We start from the raw sequence: 24,684 nt of genomic DNA on the forward strand, positions 1-24,684 counted from the left end.
TGTTCGTTTTTCTATAATTTGGGATTTCTGTGTTCGGCCTAGTATGGTTCTCAATCAGAGGCAGCTGTCAATCGTTGTCCCTGATTGAGAATTATACTTAGGTAGCCTGGTTTCACTTTTGAGTTTTGGGTGTTTGTTTTCTGTGTGAGTGTTTGGTCCACACGGTACTGTTTTGGGTTTTGTATATTCACGTCATCGTTTGTTGTTTTGTTCGAGTGTTCTATTTGTCTTTATTAAAACACATTATGGACACTTACCACGCTGCGCATTGGTCCTCCGATCCTTCTCGCTACTCCTCCTCAGAAGAGGAGGAGGACGAGAACCCTTACAATTCCAATGCTTTTACTTCACTCTGCGGTCTGACTCATCCCAAACCCTCTCAATTTGGTTGAGGTCGGGGGATTGTGGATGCCAGGTCATCTGATGCAGCACTCCATCACTCTCATTCTTGGTAAAATAGCTCTTACACAGCCTGGAGGTCTGTCGGGTCATTGTCCTGTTGAAAAACAAATTAAAGTCCCACTAAGCCCAAACCAGATAGAATGGCGTATCACTGCAGAATGCTGTGGTAGCCATGCTGGTTAAGTGTGCCTTGAAGTCTAAATAAATTACTGACAGTGTCACCGGCAAAGCATCCCTACACGATAACACCTCCTCCATGCTTTATGGTGGGAAATACACAATGCAGAGATCATCTGTTCACCCACACCACTTCTCACACAGACACGGCTGTTGGAACCAAAAATCTCAAATTTGGACTCCAGACCAAAGGGCAGATTTCCACCGGTCTAATGTCCGTTGCTCGTGTTTCTTGGTGTCCTTTAGTAGTTGTTTCTTTGCAGCAAATCGACCACGAAGGCCTCATTCACGTAGTCTCCTCTGAACAGTTGATGTTGAGATGTGTCTGTTACTTGAACTCTGTGAAGCATTTATTTTGGGCTGCAATTTCTGAGGCTGGTAACTCTAATTAATTTATCCTCTGCAGCAGAGGTAACTCTGGATCTTCCTTTCCTGTGGTGGTCCTCATGATAGCCAGTTTCATCATAGCGCTTGATGGTTTTTGCGACTGCACTTGAAGAAATGAAGTTCTTGAAATTTTCCCTATTGACTGATCTTCATGTCTTAAAGTAATGATGGACTGTCATTTCTCTTTGCTTATTTGAGCGGTTCTTGCCATAATATGGACCTGGTCTTTTACCAAACAGGGCTGTCTTCTGTATACCACCCCTACCTTGTCACAACACAACTGATTGGCTCAAACGCATTAAGAAGGAAATAAATTCCACAAATTCACTTTTAACAAGGCACACATGTTAATTAAAATGCATTCCATGTGACTACCTTATGAAGCTGGTCAAGGCAAAGGGTGGCTATTTGAAGAATCTCAAATATAAAATATATTTTGATTTGTTTAACACTTTTTATTTACTACATGATTCCATATGTGTTATTTCATAGTTTTGATGTCTTCACTATATTCTACATTGTAGAAAATAGTTCAAATAAAGAAAAACCCTTGAATGAGTAGGTGTTCTAAAACTTTTGACTGGTAGTGTATATATATTTTTAATGAATGGAAAATAAAACACATAATATATCTTAATTAGATATGTATTCAACCCCCCGAGGCCATACATTTTAGAATCACCTTTCTGGGTAAGTCTCTAAGAACTTTGCACACCTGGATTGTACAATATTTACCCATAATTAATTAAAAAATTCTTCAAGCTCTGTCAAGTTTGTTCTTGATCATTGCTAGACAGCCACATTCAAGTCTTGCCATAGATTTTCTAAAAGTCAAAAATGTAACTAGGCCACTCAGGAACATTAAATGTCATCTTGGACAAGCAACTCCAGTGTATATTTGGCCTTGTGTTTTAGGTTATTGTACTGTTGAAAGGTTAATTTGTCTCCCCGTGTCTGAACCAAGTTTCTTCTAGGATTTTGCCTGTGCTTAGCTCTATTTAGTTTATTTTTATTAAAAAAACTCCCTAGACCTTACCGATGACAAGCATACCCATAACATGATGCAGCCACCACCATGCTTGAAAATATGAAGGTTGTACTCAGTGATATGTTGTGTTGGATTTTCCCCAAACATAATGCTTTGTATTCAGGAAAAAAAGTTATTTTCTTTGCCACATTTCTTTGCAGTATTACTTTAGTGCCTTATTGCAAACATGGTGCATGTTTTGGAATATTTGTATTCTGTACAGGCTTCCTTATTTTCACTCTGTCATTTATGTTAGTATAGTGGAGTAACTACATTGTTGTTGATCCATCCTCAGTTATCTCCTTTCACAGCCATTAATCTGCAACTGTTTTAAAGTCACCATTGGCCTCATTGTGAAATCCCTAAGCGGTTTCCTTCCTCTCCAGCAACTGAGTTAGAAAGGGTGCCTGTATCTTTGTAGAGACTGTTGTATATTGATTGATACACCATCCAAAGTGTAATTAATAACTGCACCATGCTCAAAGGGATATTCAATGTCTGCTTTTATGTTGTTGTTGACCCATCTACCAATAGGTGCCCTTCTTTGCAAACCATTGAAAAACCTCGCTGGTCTTTGTGGTTGAATCTGTGCTTGAAATTCACTGCTCGACTGAGGTACAGATAATTTTATGTGTGGGCTACACACATATGGGGGGCTACAGATATGAGGTAGTCATTTAAAAATCATGTTCAACACTATTATTGCACACATTTATTATGTGACTTGTTAAGCACATTTTTACTCTTGAACTTATTTAGGTTTGAATACTTATTTTTTTCCCCCAATTTCGTGGTAACCAATTGTTTTAGTAGCTACAATCTTGTCTCATCGCTACAACTCCTGTATGGGCTCTGGAGAGACGATGGTTGAAAGTCATGTGTCCTCCGATACACAACCCAACCAAGCCGCACTGCTTATTAACATAGTGCGCATCCAACTCAACACCGTCAACCTTGGTTAGCGCGCACTGCGCCCGGCCCGCCACAGGAGTCTCTGGTATGCGATGAGACAAGGATATCTAGGACGGTAGGCCAATTGTGCATCGCCCCACGGACCTCCTGGTCGCGCCCGGTTACGACAGAGCCTGGGCGCGAATCCAGAGTCTCTGGTGGCACAGCTGGCGCTGCAGTAGAGCGCCCTTACGTCCTTAACCACTGCGCCACCCGGGAGGCCGGGCTGAATACTTATTGACTCAAGACATTTCAGCTTTTCATTTTTTATTAATTACTAAAAATGTCTAAAAAGCTATTTCCAAATTATGGGGTATTGTGTGTAAATCTGTGACACAAAATCTAAATGAATCTAAATTAACATAATAACCCTTTTTGGTTCCAGGTAGAACCCCTTTTCTGTTCTATGAAGAACCCTTTCCACAGAGGGTTATACATGGAACCCAAAATTGTTCTACCTGGACCTAAAAAGGCTTGTACCTGGAACCAAAAAGGGTTCTTCTCTACTAAGATTGTTCTGTTACACTGCACTGGCATTTGCTTTGTAATATAGGTACAGTATAGTGTCAGTACTTTCAGATATACCTTATAGAGGGTGAGGTGATGTTGTGTTGGCTGGATGCCCAGCAGTCTTGGCATTCAAGAGGAGCCCTCCTTATATCTCCTGGTCCAGTCTGAGAGATGGCGTCTCTCCTCACGTCTCTGTCTCCCAACCACAGTGGTTGAGTTATGTGCATGGCCAGTGTCCCATGAGTCACCTCTCTCAGGCCCAGGGGCACTCACAGGCCAGAGGCTGGCTCATACTCCACGCCCCCCCCCCCCTCTCTCTCAGTTGTTATTACCATGCTATCAGGTTGTGTTGCTGCAGACCCTACAGCGGTTTCTGTGACTTGTGTCTATCAGGTGTTCTGAGCTTATGAACTGTCTCTGTGGTTACCGGGGGAATAACAGACGAGGTGGCTCAGGTACAAAGAGAGCTGATGATATAAGCCTGGCTTGTTCTCCTCATTCTATTTCTGAGTTGGTCCAAGACCTGTGTGAAGTGTAGGAGGGTATTAATAAGAGTGTGAAGTGGGTGACCCCTCCTTTGCGCTCTTTCTCTCTTTTCTTTCCTGTTTCTACCTCCTCTGCTCATCACCTGCTGCGTCTCTCCCTCTCCTCCCCACCCACTTCCTCTTATTCCCCTTTATGCTCCGCTCTCATTAAACACCTTCACCCTTCTCTCTCTCACTGTCTCTCTTCCCTCTCTCTCTCTTAATTACCTGTTTCAGACGCTCTCAGTCGCCCACGAGAGGACAGACCGCCAAACACTCAGGGCTGGCATTATGCTGCCAGAGCAGCCTAGGAATGGGGGGAATGTGAACTGTTCAATCACATGAACAGCTGAGTCAGTGTGAGCACATGATAACCCTCCCCACCCTCACCAGACATTTGGAACTTTTGTCTCCGATTGCTTCTTTAACATCTAGTCTGTCTATACTGCGTGGCACACTGATGGAATATGGTGAACATGGCTTTCCCCTGCTATTGTTTTTCAGTGAGCTTCTGGGAGATGGATCTAGACAACCAGAACCAAAGCCAGCTCCACCCTGAGAACCCATCTGGACTATCAGAGGTTTTAACCCCCACTCCAGCAGCACCTCCAGGCACAGAAACGCCAACCTCTGAACCCTGCGCCAATGCTCCTGCTCCTCAACCGTCAGTCCCAGCCCGGCCTCGACGGCCTCAGAGGACCCCCAGAGTAGAGGGCTCTGTAGACGTCTGTGAGCCCACACCTGACCCCACAGAGGCTAACCAGGACAGATCCACTCCTGATGCTCCAGCTGGGGCCAGCCGTCATAAGCCCCTGCGGCCTGGAGCAGCCAAGCCCCCTGGGGGGCCTGGAGAGCCAGTGGGGTACACTGAAACCACTCTGAAGGCTGGCCCTAAAGTCCCAGGCCACCCCCCTGGGGCCCGGAACCCCATCTCAATGAGGGCAGCCTCTGTGCCCCAGCCACCGCCCTCCAGGCCTATACCTCCCCACCTCAACCCTCATGCCCAGAGGGCCTTCTCCGTGTCGGGCACCGCGGATACACAGGCCCAGGTGGTAGAAGACTTCAGGTGAGCTCCAGTTGTTTCTCAATATGCATTCTACCGTGCTCCACACTCTCATGCTCCAAGTGCATTGTCCAAGGACGTTCTCTTGAGTACCTTCCTTCTAGCCAGGACAATGGAAATAGAGACGAAAAAAGATATACACAAAGCAAACGTTTTACTTCACAACTATCAGTTAGCTATATGTGAATCATAATAATGAAGCTAACCAGATAGTGTAACAGGCAAAAATGACCTAAAACCAATGTTATCCAAGGTACATGTTAATTCTTTGTGGGTAGCTAGCTAACAATTATTTGTGGCTATCTGGCTAGCTAACAGGAGTAACTATTGACTTCCTATGGGCTTGCGACCTACACACACTACAATGGGTATTGTAGGCATGTAACCATGACAAAATTAACACAGCATGTAATTATTAATGTATCAAGATAAAATAGTGTAGTCGGGTAACATACAGTGCATTCGGAAAGTATTCAGACCCCTTCCCCTTTTCCACATTTTGTTACATTACAGCCTTATTCTAAAATGGATTAAACTAATTTCTTTGCTCATCAATCTCCACACAATACCCCATCAGGACAAAGCGAGAACAGGTATTTAGAAATGTTTCGGAATAAAAATATAAATAAAACAGAAATACCTTATTTACACAAGTATTCAGACCCTTTGCTATGATACTTGAAATTGAGCTCAGGTGCATTTTGTTTCAATTGATCATCCTTGAGATGTTTCTACAACTTGTTTGGAGTCCACCTGTGGTAAATTCAATTGATTGGACATGATTTGAAAAGGCACACAACTGTCTTTATAAGGTCCCACAGTTGACAGTGCATGTCAGAGGTCGAAGTTTGGAACCACCAAGACTCTTCCTAGAGCTGGCCGCCCGGCCAAACTGAGAAATCGGGGGAGAAGGGCCTTAGTCGGGGAGGTGACCAAGAACACGATGGTCACTCTGACAGAGCTCCAGATTTCTTCTGTGGAGATGGGAGATTCTTCCAGAAGGAAAACAATCTCTGCAGCACTCCATCAATCAGGCCTTTATGGTAGAGTGGTCAGACGGAAGCCACTCCTCAGTACCACGCACATGAAAGCCTGCTTGGAGTTTGCCAAAAGGCACCTAAAGGACTCTCAGATTATGAGAAACAAGATTCTCTGGTCTGATGAAACCTAGATTGAAGTCTTTGGCCTGAATGCCAAGCATCACATCTGGAGGAAACCTGGCACCATCCCTACTGTGAAGCATGATGGTGGCAGCCTCCTGCTGTGGGGACGTTTTTCAGCTGCAGAGACTGGGAGACTAGTCAGGATCGAGGGAAAGATGAACAGAGCAAAGTACAGAGAGATCATTGATGAAAACTTGCTCCAGAGCGCTCAGAACCTCAGACTGAGGTAAAGGTTCACCTTCCAACAGGACAATGACCCTAAGTACACAGCCAAGACAACGCAGAAATGGCTCTGGGACAAGTCTCTGAATGTCCGTGAGTGGCCCAGCCAGTGCCCGGACTTGATCCCGATCAAACATCTCTGGAGAGACCTGAAAATATTTATGCAGCAATGCTCCCCATCCAACCCGACAAAGCTTGAGATGATCTGCAGAGAAGAATGGGAGAAACTCCTCTATGCCAAGCTTGTAGCGTTATACCCAAGAAGACTCGAGGCTGTAATCGCTGCCAAAGGTGCTTCAACAAAGTACTGAGTAAAGGGTCTGAATGCTTATGTAAATGTGATATAGATTTTTTTTATTTTTTTTAAACAATTCTAAAAACAATTTTTTGCTTCATTATGGGGTATTGTGTGTAGATTGATGAGGGGGAAAAAACTATTTAATTAATTTTAGAATAAGGCTGTGATGTAACAAAATGTGGAAAAAGTCAAGGGGTTGAATAATTTCCGAATGCACTGTGTGAGATGTGGATAGGCAATCGGAGTTTCTCTCGCTTTAGCTATAAGATAATGATCTGTTGTTTCAAGAAAATATGCATACTTTTAACGCGGCTGCATCATATTTGTTTGCATACTTTCCATTGAAGCTTGCACCGATGCATGCTTCAAAATATGTACAGACGGTATACTTATTCGAGAAGTGCCCTCCGTGGTCCGTTTCGCATACTTTGATTTGGACTCATTCTCCGGCCCTACCATGCTCCAATTTGTGTGCTGGGAGCACAGTAGTATGCATGTTGAGAAACACCCGTCTTCGCCACTGAAACTATGAAATCGAGCAGTCCCATTCTGTGTTGCTTTTGTGTTATTTGCTACTCACAGCACAGACCCAGTGTCCCGAGGCTTTGTCAGAGCTCTCTGCTAACCTCTCTCATTTATGATGCTAATTAAGCTAATGGAGAGAGTGGATAATCAGAAAATCAATAGAATTATATCAGAAAGACTTTGTATGTGTACTGTATGTTAAATGCATAAGGATGTGCCCACCCAAGTCATGAAATATGAATGAAATGTTCTGCAGTTCATTAAGTTCATCTGTTGCCTAATTATTTGTTTACGGGTTGAACAAAGCTTCTATTGATTGTGAGTTTCTGTGTTCCTGTTCTATGATAGAGTGCACATAATAACATGGAATGTGGGCGGTGCCATGCCGCCGGATGACATCACTGCTCTGCTGGGATTGCATGTTGGGGATGGAAACACAGACATGTATATCATTGGGTGAGCTTTTCTCAGGTTGCAGTCAGCCAACCATCTCCCCATCGCCAACTATTCCAGAAGACCTCTCTTGTCCCTTATATCCTTCGATATACAGTCCCCCTAGGTTATGAGTTGTTGGGTTAACTGTCAAACGACATTGATCCATCTATCTAGCTCCCTTTAGTTGTGTTTCTGTTTCCCCCTACATATTTATTATTGTTGCAGTCCTTTCCCCCTCTCTCTCTCCCTCTTTCTCTCTCTCCCTCTCTCCCCCTCTCTCTCTCTCCCTCTCTCCTGACCTATCTTTATCGCTCTCCCTATGGCCTCCGTATAATGACTGTGTGTGTAACTGCTGCTCTCTCAGGCTACAGGAAGTCAACTCCATGATCAACAAAAGGCTGAAAGACGTTCTCTTCACAGACCAATGGAGTGATGCCTGCATGGAGAGACTCAGCCCCTTCGGATACATACTGGTCAGTAAAGGGTTGACACAGAGACACTTATGCACAAGCACGCTAACACATACACCACATGGTTGTGGTAAACACACAAAAGATAATTAACTACAGAGCAAACAAATGGAGCTCATGTTATATACATTTGTGGAAACTGTTTGCAATGTAAGTGGAGTGTGAGACAGTTTTGGCACTCTCTGTGCTCATATCCCTCCCAATGCATGCCAGATAATATGCTAGGGCATAGTGGAGCGTGGGGGCTGACTACAATCAAGCGTGCAGTGTTGGTTTATTTGTTATCTTCCTCTGTCTGCCAGGCTCTCATACAACACACTCTCTCTACCTCTCTCTCTCACTCTCTCTCTCACTCACAGCTCTGTGGCTTATCTTGAGCCCCTCACCCAATGGCATGTTGCAGCACTCTTGGTTAGGGAACATTTCTCATCCGTTTCAAATGTGCTTATTTATGCTCCATCCATTCAAATGTGTGTGTGTGTATTTAAGAGACAGAGAGAGAGACAAAGTAATAGAGTGGAGGGGTCCTGGCCACAGCTGGTGCAGTGTGGTTGTTGTTTGTTGACCTGTCAGTGTCTAACACATTGTTTGGGCCTGTTGGAGCTGTAGGGAGAGCGGATGAACCTGCTGCAGAGAAACAGCAGAGAGCTAGACAAGAGAACGTCTCCCAGGGTGCTGGTTTATTTCTGGACTTTAATGCTCCCTCCATGTTGATGGCTCTGTGACAGTGAGACTGATGCTGTCCCCTGGCCATCTCATACCCTGCTTGACTCCAAAATGCTCATGAGAACATTTTATGTGCATTTGTGTTCACATGCATGCATGGGCAGGCTTATTTGGTAGAATTGAATGTCTGAGGGGTTGTTAGTGTCTGTAGTCTACCTCAGAACTTGAACCATGACAGTACTACGGTAATAGTCTGTCTAGTCATGGCATGTTGCACAGACATGAGGTTTCCAAAAATGGCCTGTAACCCAACACCCCCTCTTTCCTCACAGTCAGTAATATCCTACCGCCCTCTCCTCTTTCCTCTCTCCTCTGCTCTCACAGCCCACTGTCAGACCTGGCAGTCAATTAGACCAATCAGAAGAGAGCTTGCCAAACCATCCACCCTAGAGACACATCAGTCAATCAAGTATTTTTCTCTGTCCAGCACCATCTGTTAAAGCTTATTCAATCAGTTTTAAAACACTATCTCAACACTAGGAATCACTTACAGGGCAACATATCAAATCAAATCAAATTGTATTTGTCACATTAGCTGAATACAAAAGGTGTAGTACCGTGAAATGCTTACTTACAAGCCCTTAATCTTTTTCAGAAAAATAAGAGTTAAGAAAAATATTGACTAAATAAACTAATGTCCAAAATAAAAGAGCAACAATAAAATAACAATAACAAGGCTATATACAGGGGGTACCAGTACCGAGTCAATGTGCGGGGGCACAGGTTAGTCGAGGTAATTGAGGTAATATGTACATGTAGGTAGGGGTAAAGTGACTATGCATAGATAATAGATACAGTGCCTTGCGAAAGTATTCGGCCCCTTTGAACTTTGCGACCTTTTGCCACATTTCAGGCTTCAAACATAAAGATATAAAACTGTATTTTTTTGTGAGGAATCAACAACAAGTGGGACACAATCATGAAGTGGAACGACATTTATTGGATATTTCAAACTTTTTTAACAAATCAAAAACTGAAAAATTGGGCGTGCAAAATTATTCAGCCCCTTTACTTTCAGTGCAGCAAACTCTCTCCAGAAGTTCAGTGAGGATCTCTGAATGATCCAATGTTGACCTAAATGACTAATGATGATAAATACAATCCACCTGTGTGTAATCAAGTCTCCGTATAAATGCACCTGCACTGTGATATTCTCAGAGGTCCGTTAAAAGCGCAGAGAGCATCATGAAGAACAAGGAACACACCAGGCAGGTCCGAGATACTGTTGTGAAGAAGTTTAAAGCCGGATTTGGATACAAAAAGATTTCCCAAGCTTTAAACATCCCAAGGAGCACTGTGCAAGCGATAATATTGAAATGGAAGGAGTATCAGACCACTGCAAATCTACCAAGACCTGGCCGTCCCTCTAAACTTTCAGCTCATACAAGGAGAAGACTGATCAGAGATGCAGCCAAGAGGCCCATGATCACTCTGGATGAACTGCAGAGATCTACAGCTGAGGTGGGAGACTCTGTCCATAGGACAACAATCAGTCGTATATTGCACAAATCTGGCCTTTATGGAAGAGTGGCAAGAAGAAAGCCATTTCTTAAAGATATCCATAAAAAGTGTTGTTTAAAGTTTGCCACAAGCCACCTGGGAGACACACCAAACATGTGGAAGAAGGTGCTCTGGTCAGATGAAACCAAAATTGAACTTTTTGGCAACAATGCAAAACGTTATGTTTGGCGTAAAAGCAACACAGCTCATCACCCATCCCTACTGTCAAACATGGTGGTGGCAGCATCATGGTTTGGGCCTGCTTTTCTTCAGCAGGGACAGGGAAGATGGTTAAAATTGATGGGAAGATGGATGGAGCCAAATACAGGACCATTCTGGAAGAAAACCTGATGGAGTCTGTAAAAGACCTGAGACTGGGACGGAGATTTGTCTTCCAACAAGACAATGATCCAAAACATAAAGCAAAATCTACAATGGAATGGTTCAAAAATAAACATGTCCAGGTGTTAGAATGGCCAAGTCAAAGTCCAGACCTGAATCCAATCGAGAATCTGTGGAAAGAACTGAAAACTGCTGTTCACAAATGCTCTCCATCCAACCTCACTGAGCTCGAGCTGTTTTGCAAGGAGGAATGGGAAAAAATTTCAGTCTCTCGATGTGCAAAACTGATAGAGACATACCCCAAGCGACTTACAGCTGTAATCGCAGCTACAAAGTATTAACTTAAGGGGGCTGAATAATTTTGCACGCCCAATTTTTCAGTTTTTGATTTGTTAAAAAAGTTTGAAATATCCAATAAATGTCGTTCCACTTCATGATTGTGTCCCACTTGTTGTTGATTCTTCACAAAAAAATACAGTTTTATATCTTTATGTTTGAAGCCTGAAATGTGGCAAAAGGTCGCAAAGTTCAAGGGGGCCGAATACTTTCGCAAGGAACTGTAATAAACAGCGAGTAGCAGCAGCGTACAAAAGGGGGTGGTATCAATGCAAATAGTCCGGGTAGCCATTTGATTAGCTGTTCTGCAGTCTTATGGCTTGGTGGTAGAAGCTGTTAAGAAGCCTAGACATGGCGCTCCAGTACCGCTTGCCATGCGGTAGCAGAGAGAACAGTCTATGACTAGGGTGGCTGGAGTCTTTGGCAATTTTTAAGGCCTTCTCTGACACCGCCTGGTATAGAGGTCGTGAATGGCTGGTGGCTTGGCCCCAGTGATGTACTGGGCTGTACACACTACCCTATCTAGCGCCTTGCGGTCGGAGACCGAGCAGTTGCCATGCCAGGCGGTGATGCAACCAATCAGGATGCTCTCGATGGTGCAGCTGTAGAACTTTTGGATAATCTGAAGACCCATGCCAAATCTTTTCAGTTTCCTGAGGGGGAATAAGCGTTGTTGTGCCCTCTTCACAATGGTCTTGGTGTGTTTGGACCATGTTTGTTTGTTGGTGATGTGGACACCAAGAAACTTGAAACTTTCAACCTGCTCCACTGCAGCCCCGTCGATGAGAATGGGGGTGTGCTCGGCCCTTCTTTTCCTGTAGTTCACGATCATCTCCTTTGTCTTGATCACATTGAGGGAGAGGTTGTTGTCCTGGCACCACACTTCCATATCTCTGAACTCCTTCCTATAGGCTGTCTCGTTGTTGGTGATCAGGCTTACCACCGCTGTGTCGTCAGAAAACTTAATGATGGTGCTGGAGTAATGCTTGGCCACGCAGTCATGGGTGAACAGGGAGTACAGGTGGGGACTAAGCACGCACCCCTGAGGGGTCCCCGTGTTGAGGATCAGCGTATCAGAGGTGTTGTTGCCTACCCTTACCACCTGGGGGCGGCCCTTCAGGAAGTCCAGGATCCAGTTGCAGAAAGAGGTGTTTAGTCCCAGGGTTCTTAGCTTAGTAATGAGCTTTGAGGGCACTATGGTGTTTGAGGGCACTATGGTGTTTGAGGGCACTATGGTGTTTGAGGGCACTATGGTGTTTGAGGGCATTATGGTGTTTGAGGGCACTATGGTGTTTGAGGGCACTATGGTGTTTGAGGGCATTATGGAGTTTGAGGGCACTATGGTGTTTGAGGGCACTATGGTGTTTGAGGGCATTATGGAGTTTGAGGGCACTATGGTGTTTGAGGGCACTATGGTGTTTGAGGGCACTATGGTGTTTGAGGGCACTATGGTGTTTGAGGGCATTATGGTGTTTGAGGGCACTATGGTGTTTGAGGGCATTATGGAGTTTTTGTCCTCTATTGAAGCTTGGTCCCATATCTATTTGTGCTCTTGCCAACTCCATTGCTATCATTTTGTTTGGCATGACAATTCCATAATGAGTTGGCAAGAGAGCAGAAACAGACTATTACCTAGGCTACCTCTATTGATATTTTGGTGGACGTATCAAACAATCAAACATTTTGTTTTTCCGAGACAAATCACAGGCAAAAATGTTATATAGAAGGAGAGATTATTTTCCACCAAGGCACTCAGCTCCTCCTTGTAGGCTGTATCGTCGATGTTGGTAATCAGGCCCACCACTGTTGTGTCGTCAGCAAACTTGATGATTGAGTTGGAGACACGCATGGCCACGTAGTCATGGGTGAACAGGGAGTACAGGAGGCGGCTGAGCACGCACCCCTGTGTGGCCCCCTTGTTGAGGATCAGAGTGGCGGAGGTGTTGTTGCCTACCTTCACCACTTGGGGTAGGGCCCAACAGGAAGTCCAGGACCCAGCTGCACAAGGAGGGGTTCAGACCCAGGGCCCTGAGCTTAGTGATGAGCTCGGAGGGCACTATGTTGTTGAAGGCTGAGCTGTATTCGAAAGGCATTTTTACATAGGTATTCCTCTCGTCCAGGTGGGATAGAAAGGTGTGCACTGAGATGGCGATTGCATCGTCCATGGATCTGTTAATAGATAGTGAATAAATCACTTTATTACCTAGAGTCTAGACCAATTAAATACAAATGCATGCTGGGAGGCTCAATGTGATCATTGGTAGTACATACCTACTGTGTACTGCTGTAACATGTATTCCACAGTGCAGTATTGTAAAATCAGGCACCATGTTTTTCCCTCACATGGGTTTACTGTTTAGACAGAGAGGTTAGACCGCTGGCTATGGCCTCCTTTATGTTCACTGCTTCATGCAAAACAGAGGAAGAGATGGGCCACTGGATCCTGCAGGGCACAATGCAAATGTGAGGAGAGAGAGAGGAGGAAAGAGAGAGACATCATTGGTACACAGAGATGGAAAGGCATACAGTTAGCAGGCTTCAGACAGACAGCACAGAGAGGTTGCTTATATACACTCAGCGGCCAGTTTATTAGGTACACCCATCTAATTCACAGGTCGGACTCTAGAACAGCCTGAATTTTTCGGGCATGGATTCTACAAGGTGTGGTGTTCAAACGTTGCTCAATTGGTATCAAGGGACCTAACGTGTACTAGGAAAACATTCCCCACGCCATTACACCACCGCCACCAGCCTGTACCGTTGACACCAGGCAGGATGGAGTCATGGACTGATGCTGCTTATGTCAAATTCTGACTCTGACATCAGCAACAGGAACCGGGATTCGTCGGACCAGGCAATGTTTTTCCACTCCTCAATTTTCCAGTGTTGGTGATCACGTGCCCACTGGAGCCGCTTCTTCTTGATTTTAGCTGATAGGAGTGAAACCCAGCTGCAACAGCCCATCCATGATAATAGCCCATCCATGATAATAGCTATCCATGATAATAGCCCATCCATGATAATAGCTCATCCATGACAATAGCCCATCCATGACAATAGACCATCCATGACAATAGCCCATCCATGATAATAGCTCATCCATGATAATAGCCCATTCATGACAATAGCCCATCCATGACAATAGCCCATCCATGTTAATAGCCCATCCATGACAATAGCTCATCCATGACAATAGTCCATCCATGACAATAGTCCATCCATGACAATAGTCCATCCATGACAATAGCCCATCCATGATAATAGCCCATCCATGATAATAGCTCATCCATGACAATAGCCCATCCATGACAATAGCTCATCCATGACAATAGTCCATCCATGACAATAGTCCATCCATGACAATAGCCCATCCATGATAATAGCCCATCCATGTTAATAGCCCATCCATGGCAATAGCCCATCCATGACAATAGCCCATCCATGACAATAGCCCATCCATGACAATAGCCCATCCATGTTAATAGCCCATCCATGACAATAGCTCATCCATGACAAGGAATGACGAGTTCCTTGTCATGTGACCATGCGACCATGCTCAACGTTGCTTAGGTCACTCGTTTTGCCCATTTTAACGTTCAATCGAACAGTAACTTCCTGGATGCCTGCCTGCTTTATATAGCAAGCCCCGGCCACGTGACTCACTGTCTATAGGAGCGAACCATTTTCGTGAACGGGGTTGTGTACCTAATAAACTGGCAACTGAGTGTAGAATTAGCTATATGAAACAGAGGTGTTCCTTTGCTTACAGATTACAGTAATAATTATCCCCTGAATGGTAGCAGGACACAAATTACCACCACCACCATCACTAATATTTTCTCTCTCCCTCTCTGTTGGTCCCTCTCTCAGGTGACGTCTCAGCGGATGCAGGGGGTGTTGTTGCTGGTGTTTGCTAAGTACTACCACCTCCCCTTCCTCCGAGGGGTGCAGACAGAGACCACCCGCACTGGCTTGGGGGGCTACTGGGTGAGACAACTGCCCGTTGAGACCTCATCCAACTGACCAACTGACGGAGAACCATAACCAACTAACAGAACGGACACATCCTACTGACCAAGTGACATAGAAGCACACCTAAATAACAGAACTGACTCAACTGATAGAGAACCACAGTCAAACAGCCACACTCTAGGCCAGATAGAGTAAAATGGCATGCCAGCATTACTGAACTGAAGTTCACATTCAGAACTGACCCACCCTTAGAACCTCCACACAGCCAGTTAGTGTAAGGACAGCCAGGCAGTGCTAATGATGAAAAATGACCTGCCTCGAGGTTTGCTTCTGTTGGCCTCTTTGTTTCCCTTACTGTTCATCAATTAGTAGGAAGGGTTTAGCAGGAAGGGTTTTGGGGGGCAGGCGGTACCCAAAGCTTGTATGGATATCTGTGCTCCCTCCATACCTCTGATGTCCACAAGGTGGTGCTTTAGTATTTCCAAAGATAATGTTTTTATGGTTCAAAGCCTTAAACACTCCCCAGATAATTTATTTAGATATGCAAACATTAAAAAACATGCTTTATTGAATCTACTCTTCAAGAAGTTAAAATAATCTGTGTACCCTTTAAGGCTAATGAAATCCCATGCAGTTGATCAAAGTGTGCAGGCAGGGGGGGATCTGTCTGCCTGTATTACTGAGAGATACATAGAGTTCCATGTAGTAATGCACTGTGAAGTCTCTATTGTCTTCCCTGTATGAACTCAGATAAGCATCAGCACATTCTGCAGGTCTCCCTCTGCTGTGTCATCTCTTGTATTTTAGTAGGTCAGAGCTATAGAGGGAGAGCAGCAGGAGGAACCACACAGCTCCATCCTGCCTTCATTCACACAGATCGCTGCACGTGAAATATTGATCATGCCATTCACTAGTCATAAATGTATCCGCAAACTTCCTGCACTCAGATATGTTTACGCACCGGGGGTCATATTTCATAGGCTAGGCTACTATTCATACTATTTATTCTCTCGGTTTGCAAATTTAATGTTTTATCCCATCATACTAATCCTGCCATTCTTCTGCTACTGTCCCCAATCTTCAACCTTATTCTGTTTCTCTCCTTTTCTCTCACTCTACCCCTTCCTTTATTCTCTCTCTCCCTCTCCTTTCTCCATTCTTGTTGTAGGGTAATAAAGGGGGTGTGAGTGCGCGCATGTCTGTGTTCGGTCACACCATCTGTTTCCTGAACTGCCACCTGCCGGCCCACATGGAGAACTCTGAGCAGCGCATGGAGGACTTTGAGAGCATCCTGCAGCAGCAGCAGTTTGAAGGCCAGGCTGCCACAGGGGTGCTCGACCACGAGTTAGTCACTCTACATATGGACGCGCACACCCACCCACTTAAGTTTCCATCCAGGCACTTGCACAACTAAACAAACACATAAGAAAGCATGCTCCGAGCGGTCCACCTCCCTTTTATCCAGAAAAGATATAGAGGCTATAGTTACGGTTACACTAAAATAAGTACCTCATTTTGCCATCGATATACCAAAAAAATATATTTTGTGTGATCTAGAGGACATACCTTATCATTAAAAAGGCGTCTTTGCAGTTCCGCTCTGTCCTCAATCCATTCCATACTTTTCTCCTCCTCTACAGTGTGGTGTTCTGGTTTGGAGATCTGAATTTCCGCATTGATGAACTGGAGATTCCGGCAGTGAAAACAGCCATTGATAACAATAAACTCACCATGCTGTGGGAGAAAGACCAGGTGAGATGCCTGTTCAAGATAAAGGCCCATGACACGGTCTTTAACGGAGCTTGTAATGCATAGACGATGCCACTAGAGGGCATACAGAGACCAAAATAACAGAGACACTTCATTTTAACATTATTAATTGTTATCCCCAATTCTACAGCTGAACATGGCCAAAGACAGCGAGACGGTGCTGGTGGGCTTTCTGGAGGGACCTCTCAAATTCCCCCCTACTTACAAGTTTGACGTGGGGACAGATACATATGATACAAGGTTTGTGATGACATGGGGGGGTCCACCTTGCAGCTCTTTGACTTAAAATGTAATGAGATGAGTGTTCTGATCATCACGGTTCTTACCCTCCCTGCTCTCTCTATCTTTCTCTCTCTCTCAGTGGGAAGAAGCGTAAGCCTGCGTGGACAGACAGGATCCTGTGGCGTCTGAGGGCCACAGCTCCCTTTGGGCAGGCCCCTAATGCTGGGAAGAGAGGCTCTGTGTCAGGACTGAGCAGCGGGACCAAGGTCACCCAGCACTTCTACCGCAGTCACATGGAGTACATGGTCAGCGACCACAAGCCTGTCTCTTCCATCTTCACCCTCCAGGTGAGACACAGCCCCTCTCCCTCTCTTTCCCCCACACGTCCTACTTGTCACCTGAGCTGTGACATGCACATAACTTTGCCCGAAACCTGTAATAAACTGGGATAACCATGGTAGTGACAGATACAGATACAGACAGTATGTTGATGCTGTGTTATCGCAGAGAGATGTTGATGTTGTGTTCTATTGATTGTATACCATGATGATATTGATGTTCAGAATGCTGTGTGTAGTTCCCCTATAAGGTGGACATGCCACTGGTGACAATCATGGTGGAGGATGAGTGGAACAGCATTGCAGATGCCACGTGCACATTCAAAGCTGCACCTAATTTTGCACGCAGCTCCTGGGACTGGATTGGGCTGTACAAGGTACTCACTCTTCCTCTTAACCTTCTAGTGCTGATTTCAATGTTTAACGAAGTTTGAAGTATCCCAGATAATGTTTATTGATAAAGTAATAATTAGCTAAGGCATTAAGTTTTTTTAAATCAGGAATTGGTGTTGCCTTTGCCTCCCCAGGTGGGATTCAAACACCATAAGGACTATGTAGGCTATGTGTGGGCCAAGCAGGAGGAGGCAGATTACCATAGAGTAGAACACGAGGTAAGGGCGACTTTTAATATATAATATGTGTATAATATATATACAGTTGAAGTCTGAAGTTTACCATACACTTAGGTTGGAGTCATTAAAACTTGTTTTTCAACCACTCCACAAATTTCTTGTTAACAAACTATAGTTTTGTCAAGTCGGTTTGTGCATGACACAAGTAATTATCCAACAGTTGTTTACAGACAGATTATTTCACTTAGAATTCACTGTATCACAATTCCAGTGGTTCAGAAGTTTACATACACTAAGTTGATTGTGCCTTTAAACAGCTTAGAAAAGTCTGGTTCATCCTTGGGAGCAATTTCCAATCGCCTGAAGCCTGAAGGTACCACCTTCATATGTACAAACAATAGTACGCAAGTACAAACACCATGGGACCATGCAGCAGTCATACTGCTCAGGAAGGAGACGTGTTCTGTTTCCTAGAGATGGACGTACTTTGGTGCGAAAAGTGAAAATCAATTCCAGAACAACAGCAAAGGACCTTGTGAAGATGCTGGAGGAAACAGATACAAAAGTATCTATATCCACAGTTAAACAAGTCTTATATCGACATAACCTGAAAGGCCGCTCAGCAAGGAAGAAGCCACTGCTCCAAAACAGCCATACAAAAGCCAGACTGCACATGGGGACAAAGATCGTACTTTTTGGAGAAATGTCCTCTGGTCTGATGAAACAAAAATAGAACTGTTTGTCCATAATGACCATCGTTATGTTTTGAGAAAAAAGGGGGAGACTTGCAAGCCAAAGAACACCATCCCAACCGTGAAGCACGGGGGTGGCAGCATCATGTTGTGGGGGTTCTTTGCTGCAGGAGGGAATGGTGCACTTCACAAAATAGATGGCATCATGAGGAAGTAAAATTATGTGAATATATTGAAGCAACATCTCAAGACACCAAGTTAAAGCTTGGTCGCAAATGGGTCTTCCAAATGGACAATGACCCCAAGCATACTTCCAAAGTTGTGGCAAAATGACTTAAGGACAACAAAGTCAAGGTATTGGAGTGGCCATCACAAAGCCCTGACCTCAATCCCATAGAAAATGTGTGGGCAGAACTGAAAAAGCATGTGTGACCAAGGAGGCCGACAAAACTGACTCAGTTACACCAGCTCTGTCAGGAGGAATGGGCCAAAATTTACCCAACTTATTGTGGGAAGCTTGTGGAAGGCTACCCAAAACGTTTGACCCAAGTTAAATAATTTAAAGGCAATGCTACCAAATACTAATTGAGTGTATGTAAACTTTTGACCCACTGGGAATGTGATGAAAGAAATAAAAGCTGAAATAAATAATTCTCTCTACTATTATTCTGACATTTCACATTCTTAAAATAAAGTGGTGATCCTAACTGACTTATAACAGGGAATTTTTTACAAGGATTAAATGTCAGTAATTGTGAAACTGAGTTTAAATGTATTTGGCTAAGATGTATGTAAACTGTAAACTGTATGTAAACTTCCGACTTCAACTGTATAATATGAAACACATAAATGAACTGGAGAACCTTGTCTAAGTATCTTTGTTTGTTTTGACTCTTCTCTCCCTGTTTTCCTGTCTTTACCTCTGCAGGTGACCTTTACTGAGGAAGAATTGCCCAAGGGCTCAGGAGACTTTATTTTGTGTTACTATAGCAACAACACGAGCACCCTGGTGGGTGTGACAGAGCCTTTTCAGGTACCTACAATGCTCTGGTTTTAGGGTAAATATATCAAATGTTGAGGTATAATGGGAGCACTGGACTATGATGGGATTGGTAATTTAACTCTCCTTTGGTTCTTCCACACCCTTTCCTCCCCCTTGTCCTCCTCTTCTTAATTTGGATCTACACCCTTTTCCCATGCTACCCCCCTATGCTCTAATGTTCTTGATCGTCTCTTCTTTCTCTCTCTTCCTCCTTTCCATCTTCTCTCCTCTGCAGATCCAGCTGCCCACCTCCAGCCCCGCCGGTAGCCCCTCTGACGACAGTTCTGACTTCACCTCTGAGGACGACAGCACAGTGGACGGTATGAAGACCAAGTCCCGCAGTCCCAGTCCCCGGAAAAAGAAGCACAGAACACGGCAAAGCCGCAGTCCCAGCCACAGCCGTAGCCGCAGTGGCAGCCCTGCTCTGCCCGAAATTAAGGGCCTCAAGCTGCAGCCTGGCTTGGCCCACAACACCACTGATGGCTCTGCCTCTGGCAATGCCCCAGAGGGTACGGATCGGGAGAAGGTCTCAGCTGAGGCTGGAAATACAGGGTTGTGATGGAGCCCCTGTTATCCTGCTCTCCCATTACCAACTATGTGTGGTTTCTTTATACATGATGCACTGTACTGTATTGTATGTTTCCTTTATTGAAAATGTACATTTGCGGATGCCATTTGTTTCAGAACTGGGGTTAGGCTTCTGGTGCAGGAAGACTACTTTGTCTTGTGTGATTTTTCTCTCACTCTTCCCTCTCAGGCATAGAACATACAGGGAGCTTTTGGCTGATTTCAATAGGTCCTTACATGGCAAATCATTCCCAAATCCCAGGCAGAGGGAAATTGCTACCAAATGCATTTGGGGTCCATATCGGCAGTTGTTTCACAGATATTTTGAAGCAGCATAATATTTCCCCCTCTATATCAGCCCTGGTGGCTTAGTCAGCTGATCAGCATGTGTGTGAGCATGAGGAAATGCTGTCTCCCGATGAGGCAAACAATTAGTTTGACTCCCAAAGGGAACATTCCTTACAAATAGGAATAATCCCTATTTGCTTTAGCAGGTCCTGTCCTACATTTCAATACAAAATTGTGTCTACTGCTACATACATCTCTAAGGGACCAGGTTACCATGGACAGAACCATTTGTCACAGTATGTGCAACCCCTTGTGAGTTGTGAGCGCATCTCTGAGCGGCAGGTCTTTGTAAAACTATCCTGAGGCCTGGCTGCATGGGTCACTTAAATGCCATGGTGAAAAAACAAGGTAAAAAATGGTAATGTTCACCTTCAGGTTACTGATGTTCCCAGTTGTCCTCTTTCCTTCCCTCCCCATCTCTCTTCTTATGTCCCCTCTCTCTCTTTTTCTCTTTGAGTGAAGGTGATTAGCAGACACTGTTATGTCAGTAGTAATGTGTTGAATTGTTAGCGTGTGACCTCCAATGAGCCATCCTAAACACTTTGTACCTATGGGCTGTTAGCTTAGGACAGTGTGTGTTGTTGTACTGTAACCTCATTGTGTGTGTGTTCATGTAAGTATGCCACTGTATGAGTGTGTCTTATGAAAGTTTGGGTTTGCAGAAGTGAGTGTGTATTTCTGTGTGATTGATAGTGATGTGTGTATGTGCTTGCATGGTTTTCTGGACTGTACATTCCGGTATTGTGATTTTGTGCTGTTAAAAGTGCTGTTATTGACTCCTCTTTGTAAGATACTTAGCTGTTGAGAAGTGTTAGGAAAAACATGTGATGATGACAGTGTAAACACAACATTATATGGTAGATATAGCTACAGTTTGCTAGCAGAACAACAAGAAATACTTGTATTTATTTTATTCAATTCAATTATTTTCATCCTATTTAAAATATACAAAATACAATGTAGAGAGTTTGAAGCTCATCCAAGGTAAAGGATCAGTGCTGCATATGTGCAAGTAAACTTGGCTTTTGTTGTTGTTGTTATGTATTGATTATGTGTATCAATCAATATAACTGAATTGATCCAAAGTACGGTTATAGAAAAGGTGATAAGGAAAGACTAGATCTGAAAATCAAGTTGAATTGTCCTTTGTTGTCTTAGTCTTTGGCAACGTCTCGCTCCCATACTATACGTGCAATGAAAAATATGTGAATAGTAACTAAGAAATGTTATTGAAAGCTTCTAATATGTTTTTTAAAAATGAGAGTAGGTTATGTATGTCAATGACAAATATCAAATAGAGAACAGATGACAATCAATGCCCAAAAAGATTATTATACTTAAACATTATGCATTTATTTTCTTATTTTGTGTCAAAAGAGAGCCTGAATTCTGCTGGCCAGTGTGGGTGAAAAAGGGTTTAAAGTTAAAGTTCTATTCAATTTAATAGGCTATATTGTGTATACATATTGGTTTTATATTTATTTTACTTTTCTATTTATTCATGCACACAACAGTTTTATGTGGAGGCAAAAATAAACAACCTCTTTTCACTTGGTTTATCTGTGATTTCAGATCAAAAGTAGGTTTTGTGCATTGTATTGGCTCTGCAAGCTTGTATGTGATTGGGATCTGAGGAGACTGTCTTAAAACATCTGGGCAACATTACAGCAACATTGTCAGAGGCATGAATTGGCTAGTTGTTGAATGTTGATGTTGGAGGGTGGTGTGTGGACTCGTCCGCTGGGGTCAGAGGGAACCCCTCTGCTTTCCAGCTCAACACCTCTGTCACACACACACACACTGTTCAGAGATCAAATAAAACTCCTCGTCAAGCTGTACAGCTGGTCTGCTCTCTGAGTCTTTCTTGTTTTCAGTCAGCCAGATCAACTGACATTGACCACTCTGATAAGGAACTAATTATATTGCACTACTTTGATGTTGTTTTAGTGTATTGTACGTGCTCTCTTATAAAACATAAAATGCTCTGACACCTCATTGTATTGGGGGTGTTTGGTTGCAGGGGAGAAGACCCCTAGAAATCTTACAAAGGAAGAATACGCTGAGGCACTTTCAGTGTTGGTTGCTATTGAAAAACAACCAGGTCAGGTCTACGACAGTCATTGTAGAAAGCATTAGTATCCTAAACCTAAACACCCACAACTCTGCTCGCATTGTAGTCTGTATAAAGTAGGTCGTTAATTATTGCCACCCTTAATACAGATGAGCATAAAATACTGTATAAAATAAATAATACAAAAACGGAGCTATATTGTATGCTAAAAGAGAAAATCCGACAGAGATTTGTTTTAATAAGTAATTTAAAAAATCTAAAAATATATGGGTCAAAATTATTGCCACCCCGGTTTGCAATACTCTAGCACCCTCCCTCCCCCTGCAAGGATAATGACACTGAGCTTTTTTCAAGAATGTTTTATGAGATTGGAGAACACGTTGGTAGGGGTCTTAGACCATTCCTCCATATATAATCTTCCAGGTCCTTGATATCCTTACTCTGCTCTTATGGATGGCCCTCTTCAATGGGTTTCAAATTAAATCCAAATAAAATCACATTTTATTTCTCACATGCCCCGAATACAACAGGTGTAGATTTTTACTGTGAAATGCTTACTTATGAGCCCTTTCACAACAATGCAGAGTTAAGAAGTAAGAAAAATTGCCAAAAGGAAATAGTAACACAATAAAATAACGAGATTATATACGAGAAGTACCAGTACAGAGTCAATGTGCAGAGGTACGAGGTAGTTATGGTAATTGATGTAATATGTACATGTAGGTAAGGGTAAAAGTGACTAGGTCATCAGGATAGATAATAAATAATAGCAGCAGCGTATGTGAAGAGTCTGAAAGTGTGTGTGTGGCGTAAAATGCACGTGTGTGTGTTTTATGTGTTTGAGCGTATGTAATCGTATGTAGGCTATGTGTGTGTGTGTTGGAGTGTCAGTGTAGTATGTGTGAGTTTGTGGGGAGAGTCCAATGAGTCTGCATAGAGGCGGTGCAAGAGAGTCAGTGCAAATATAAAGGGGGTCACTGCAAATAGTCAGAGTAGTCATTTGATTAACTGTTTAGCAGTCTTACTGCTGAGGGGGTAGAAGCAGTTCAGGAGCCTTTTGGTCCCAGACTTGGCACTCCAGTACGACTTGCCATAAGGTAGCAGAGAGAACAGTCTATGACTTGGATGGCTGAAGTATTTAACCATTTCTAGGGCCTTCCTCTGACACGCCTGGTAAAGAGGTCGTGGATGGCAGGGAGCTTTGCCCCAGTGATGTACTGGGCGTATGCACTACCCTCTGTAGTGCCTTGCGGTCAGAGGCCGAGCAGTTGCCATACCAAATGATGCAGCCAGTCAAGATGCTCTCAATGGTGCAGCTGTAGAACATTTGGATGATCTGAGGGCACATGCCAAATCTTTTTAGCCTCCTGAGGGGGAAGAAGCGTAGTCATTCTCTCTTCATGACTGTGTTGGTGTGTTTGTCCACATGACTTTTGATGTGTCTAGTGATGTGGACACTGCGAGGAACTTGAAGCTCTCAACCCACTCCACTACAGCCCTGTCGATGTGAATGGGAGTGTGCTCGGCCCTCCGTTTCTTATAGTCCACGATCAGCTCCTTTGTCTTGCTGATGTTAAGGGAGAGGTTGTTGACCTGGCACCACACTGCCAGGTCTCTGACCTCCTCCCTATAGGCTGTCTCATAATTGTCCGTGATCAGGCCTATCATTGTTGTGTCATCAGCAAACGTAATGGTGTTGGAGTCGTGCGATGCCATGCAGTCATGGGTGAACAGGAAGGGACTAAGCACACACCCCTGAGGGGCCCCGTGTTGATGGTCAGTGTGGCGGATGTGTTGTTGCCTATCCTTACCAACTGTGGGCGGCCCGTCGGGAAGTCCAGCATCCAGTTGCAGAGGGAGGTGTTCAGTCCCAGGGTCTTTAGCTTAGTGATGACCTTGGAGTGCACTATGGTGTTGAACGCTGAGCTGTAGTCAATGAACAGCATTCTCACGTAGGTGTTCCTTTTGTCCAGGTGGGAAAAGGCAGCATGGAGGGCAATAGAGATTGTCATCATCTGTGGATCTGTTGGGG

General features: G+C 44.0%; 1 protein-coding gene across 2 annotated transcripts in view; it reads left to right on the forward strand.

Annotated features, from left to right (window-relative positions):
• Positions 1 to 22,424, forward strand: part of LOC109880150 (phosphatidylinositol 4,5-bisphosphate 5-phosphatase A-like) — a 39,262-nt gene extending 16,838 nt beyond the window's left edge. For both annotated transcript variants that reach the window (XM_020472394.2, XM_020472389.2), the window contains exons 2-13: positions 4,483 to 5,044; positions 7,598 to 7,705; positions 8,049 to 8,157; positions 14,929 to 15,045; positions 16,199 to 16,374; positions 16,671 to 16,782; positions 16,931 to 17,040; positions 17,162 to 17,369; positions 17,600 to 17,737; positions 17,888 to 17,971; positions 19,553 to 19,657; positions 19,902 to 22,424. In XM_020472394.2, the coding sequence (XP_020327983.1) occupies positions 4,497 to 5,044; positions 7,598 to 7,705; positions 8,049 to 8,157; positions 14,929 to 15,045; positions 16,199 to 16,374; positions 16,671 to 16,782; positions 16,931 to 17,040; positions 17,162 to 17,369; positions 17,600 to 17,737; positions 17,888 to 17,971; positions 19,553 to 19,657; positions 19,902 to 20,225 (2,139 nt within the window). In that variant the 5' untranslated portion in view covers positions 4,483 to 4,496 and the 3' untranslated portion in view covers positions 20,226 to 22,424. The remainder of the gene's footprint in view (positions 1 to 4,482; positions 5,045 to 7,597; positions 7,706 to 8,048; positions 8,158 to 14,928; positions 15,046 to 16,198; positions 16,375 to 16,670; positions 16,783 to 16,930; positions 17,041 to 17,161; positions 17,370 to 17,599; positions 17,738 to 17,887; positions 17,972 to 19,552; positions 19,658 to 19,901) is intronic.
• The last annotated feature ends 2,260 nt before the right edge of the window (positions 22,425 to 24,684 follow it).

The sequence above is a fragment of the Oncorhynchus kisutch genome, linkage group LG3 (genome assembly GCF_002021735.2).
Source record: "Oncorhynchus kisutch isolate 150728-3 linkage group LG3, Okis_V2, whole genome shotgun sequence".
In the NCBI taxonomy this organism is placed as follows: Eukaryota; Metazoa; Chordata; class Actinopteri; order Salmoniformes; family Salmonidae; genus Oncorhynchus; species Oncorhynchus kisutch.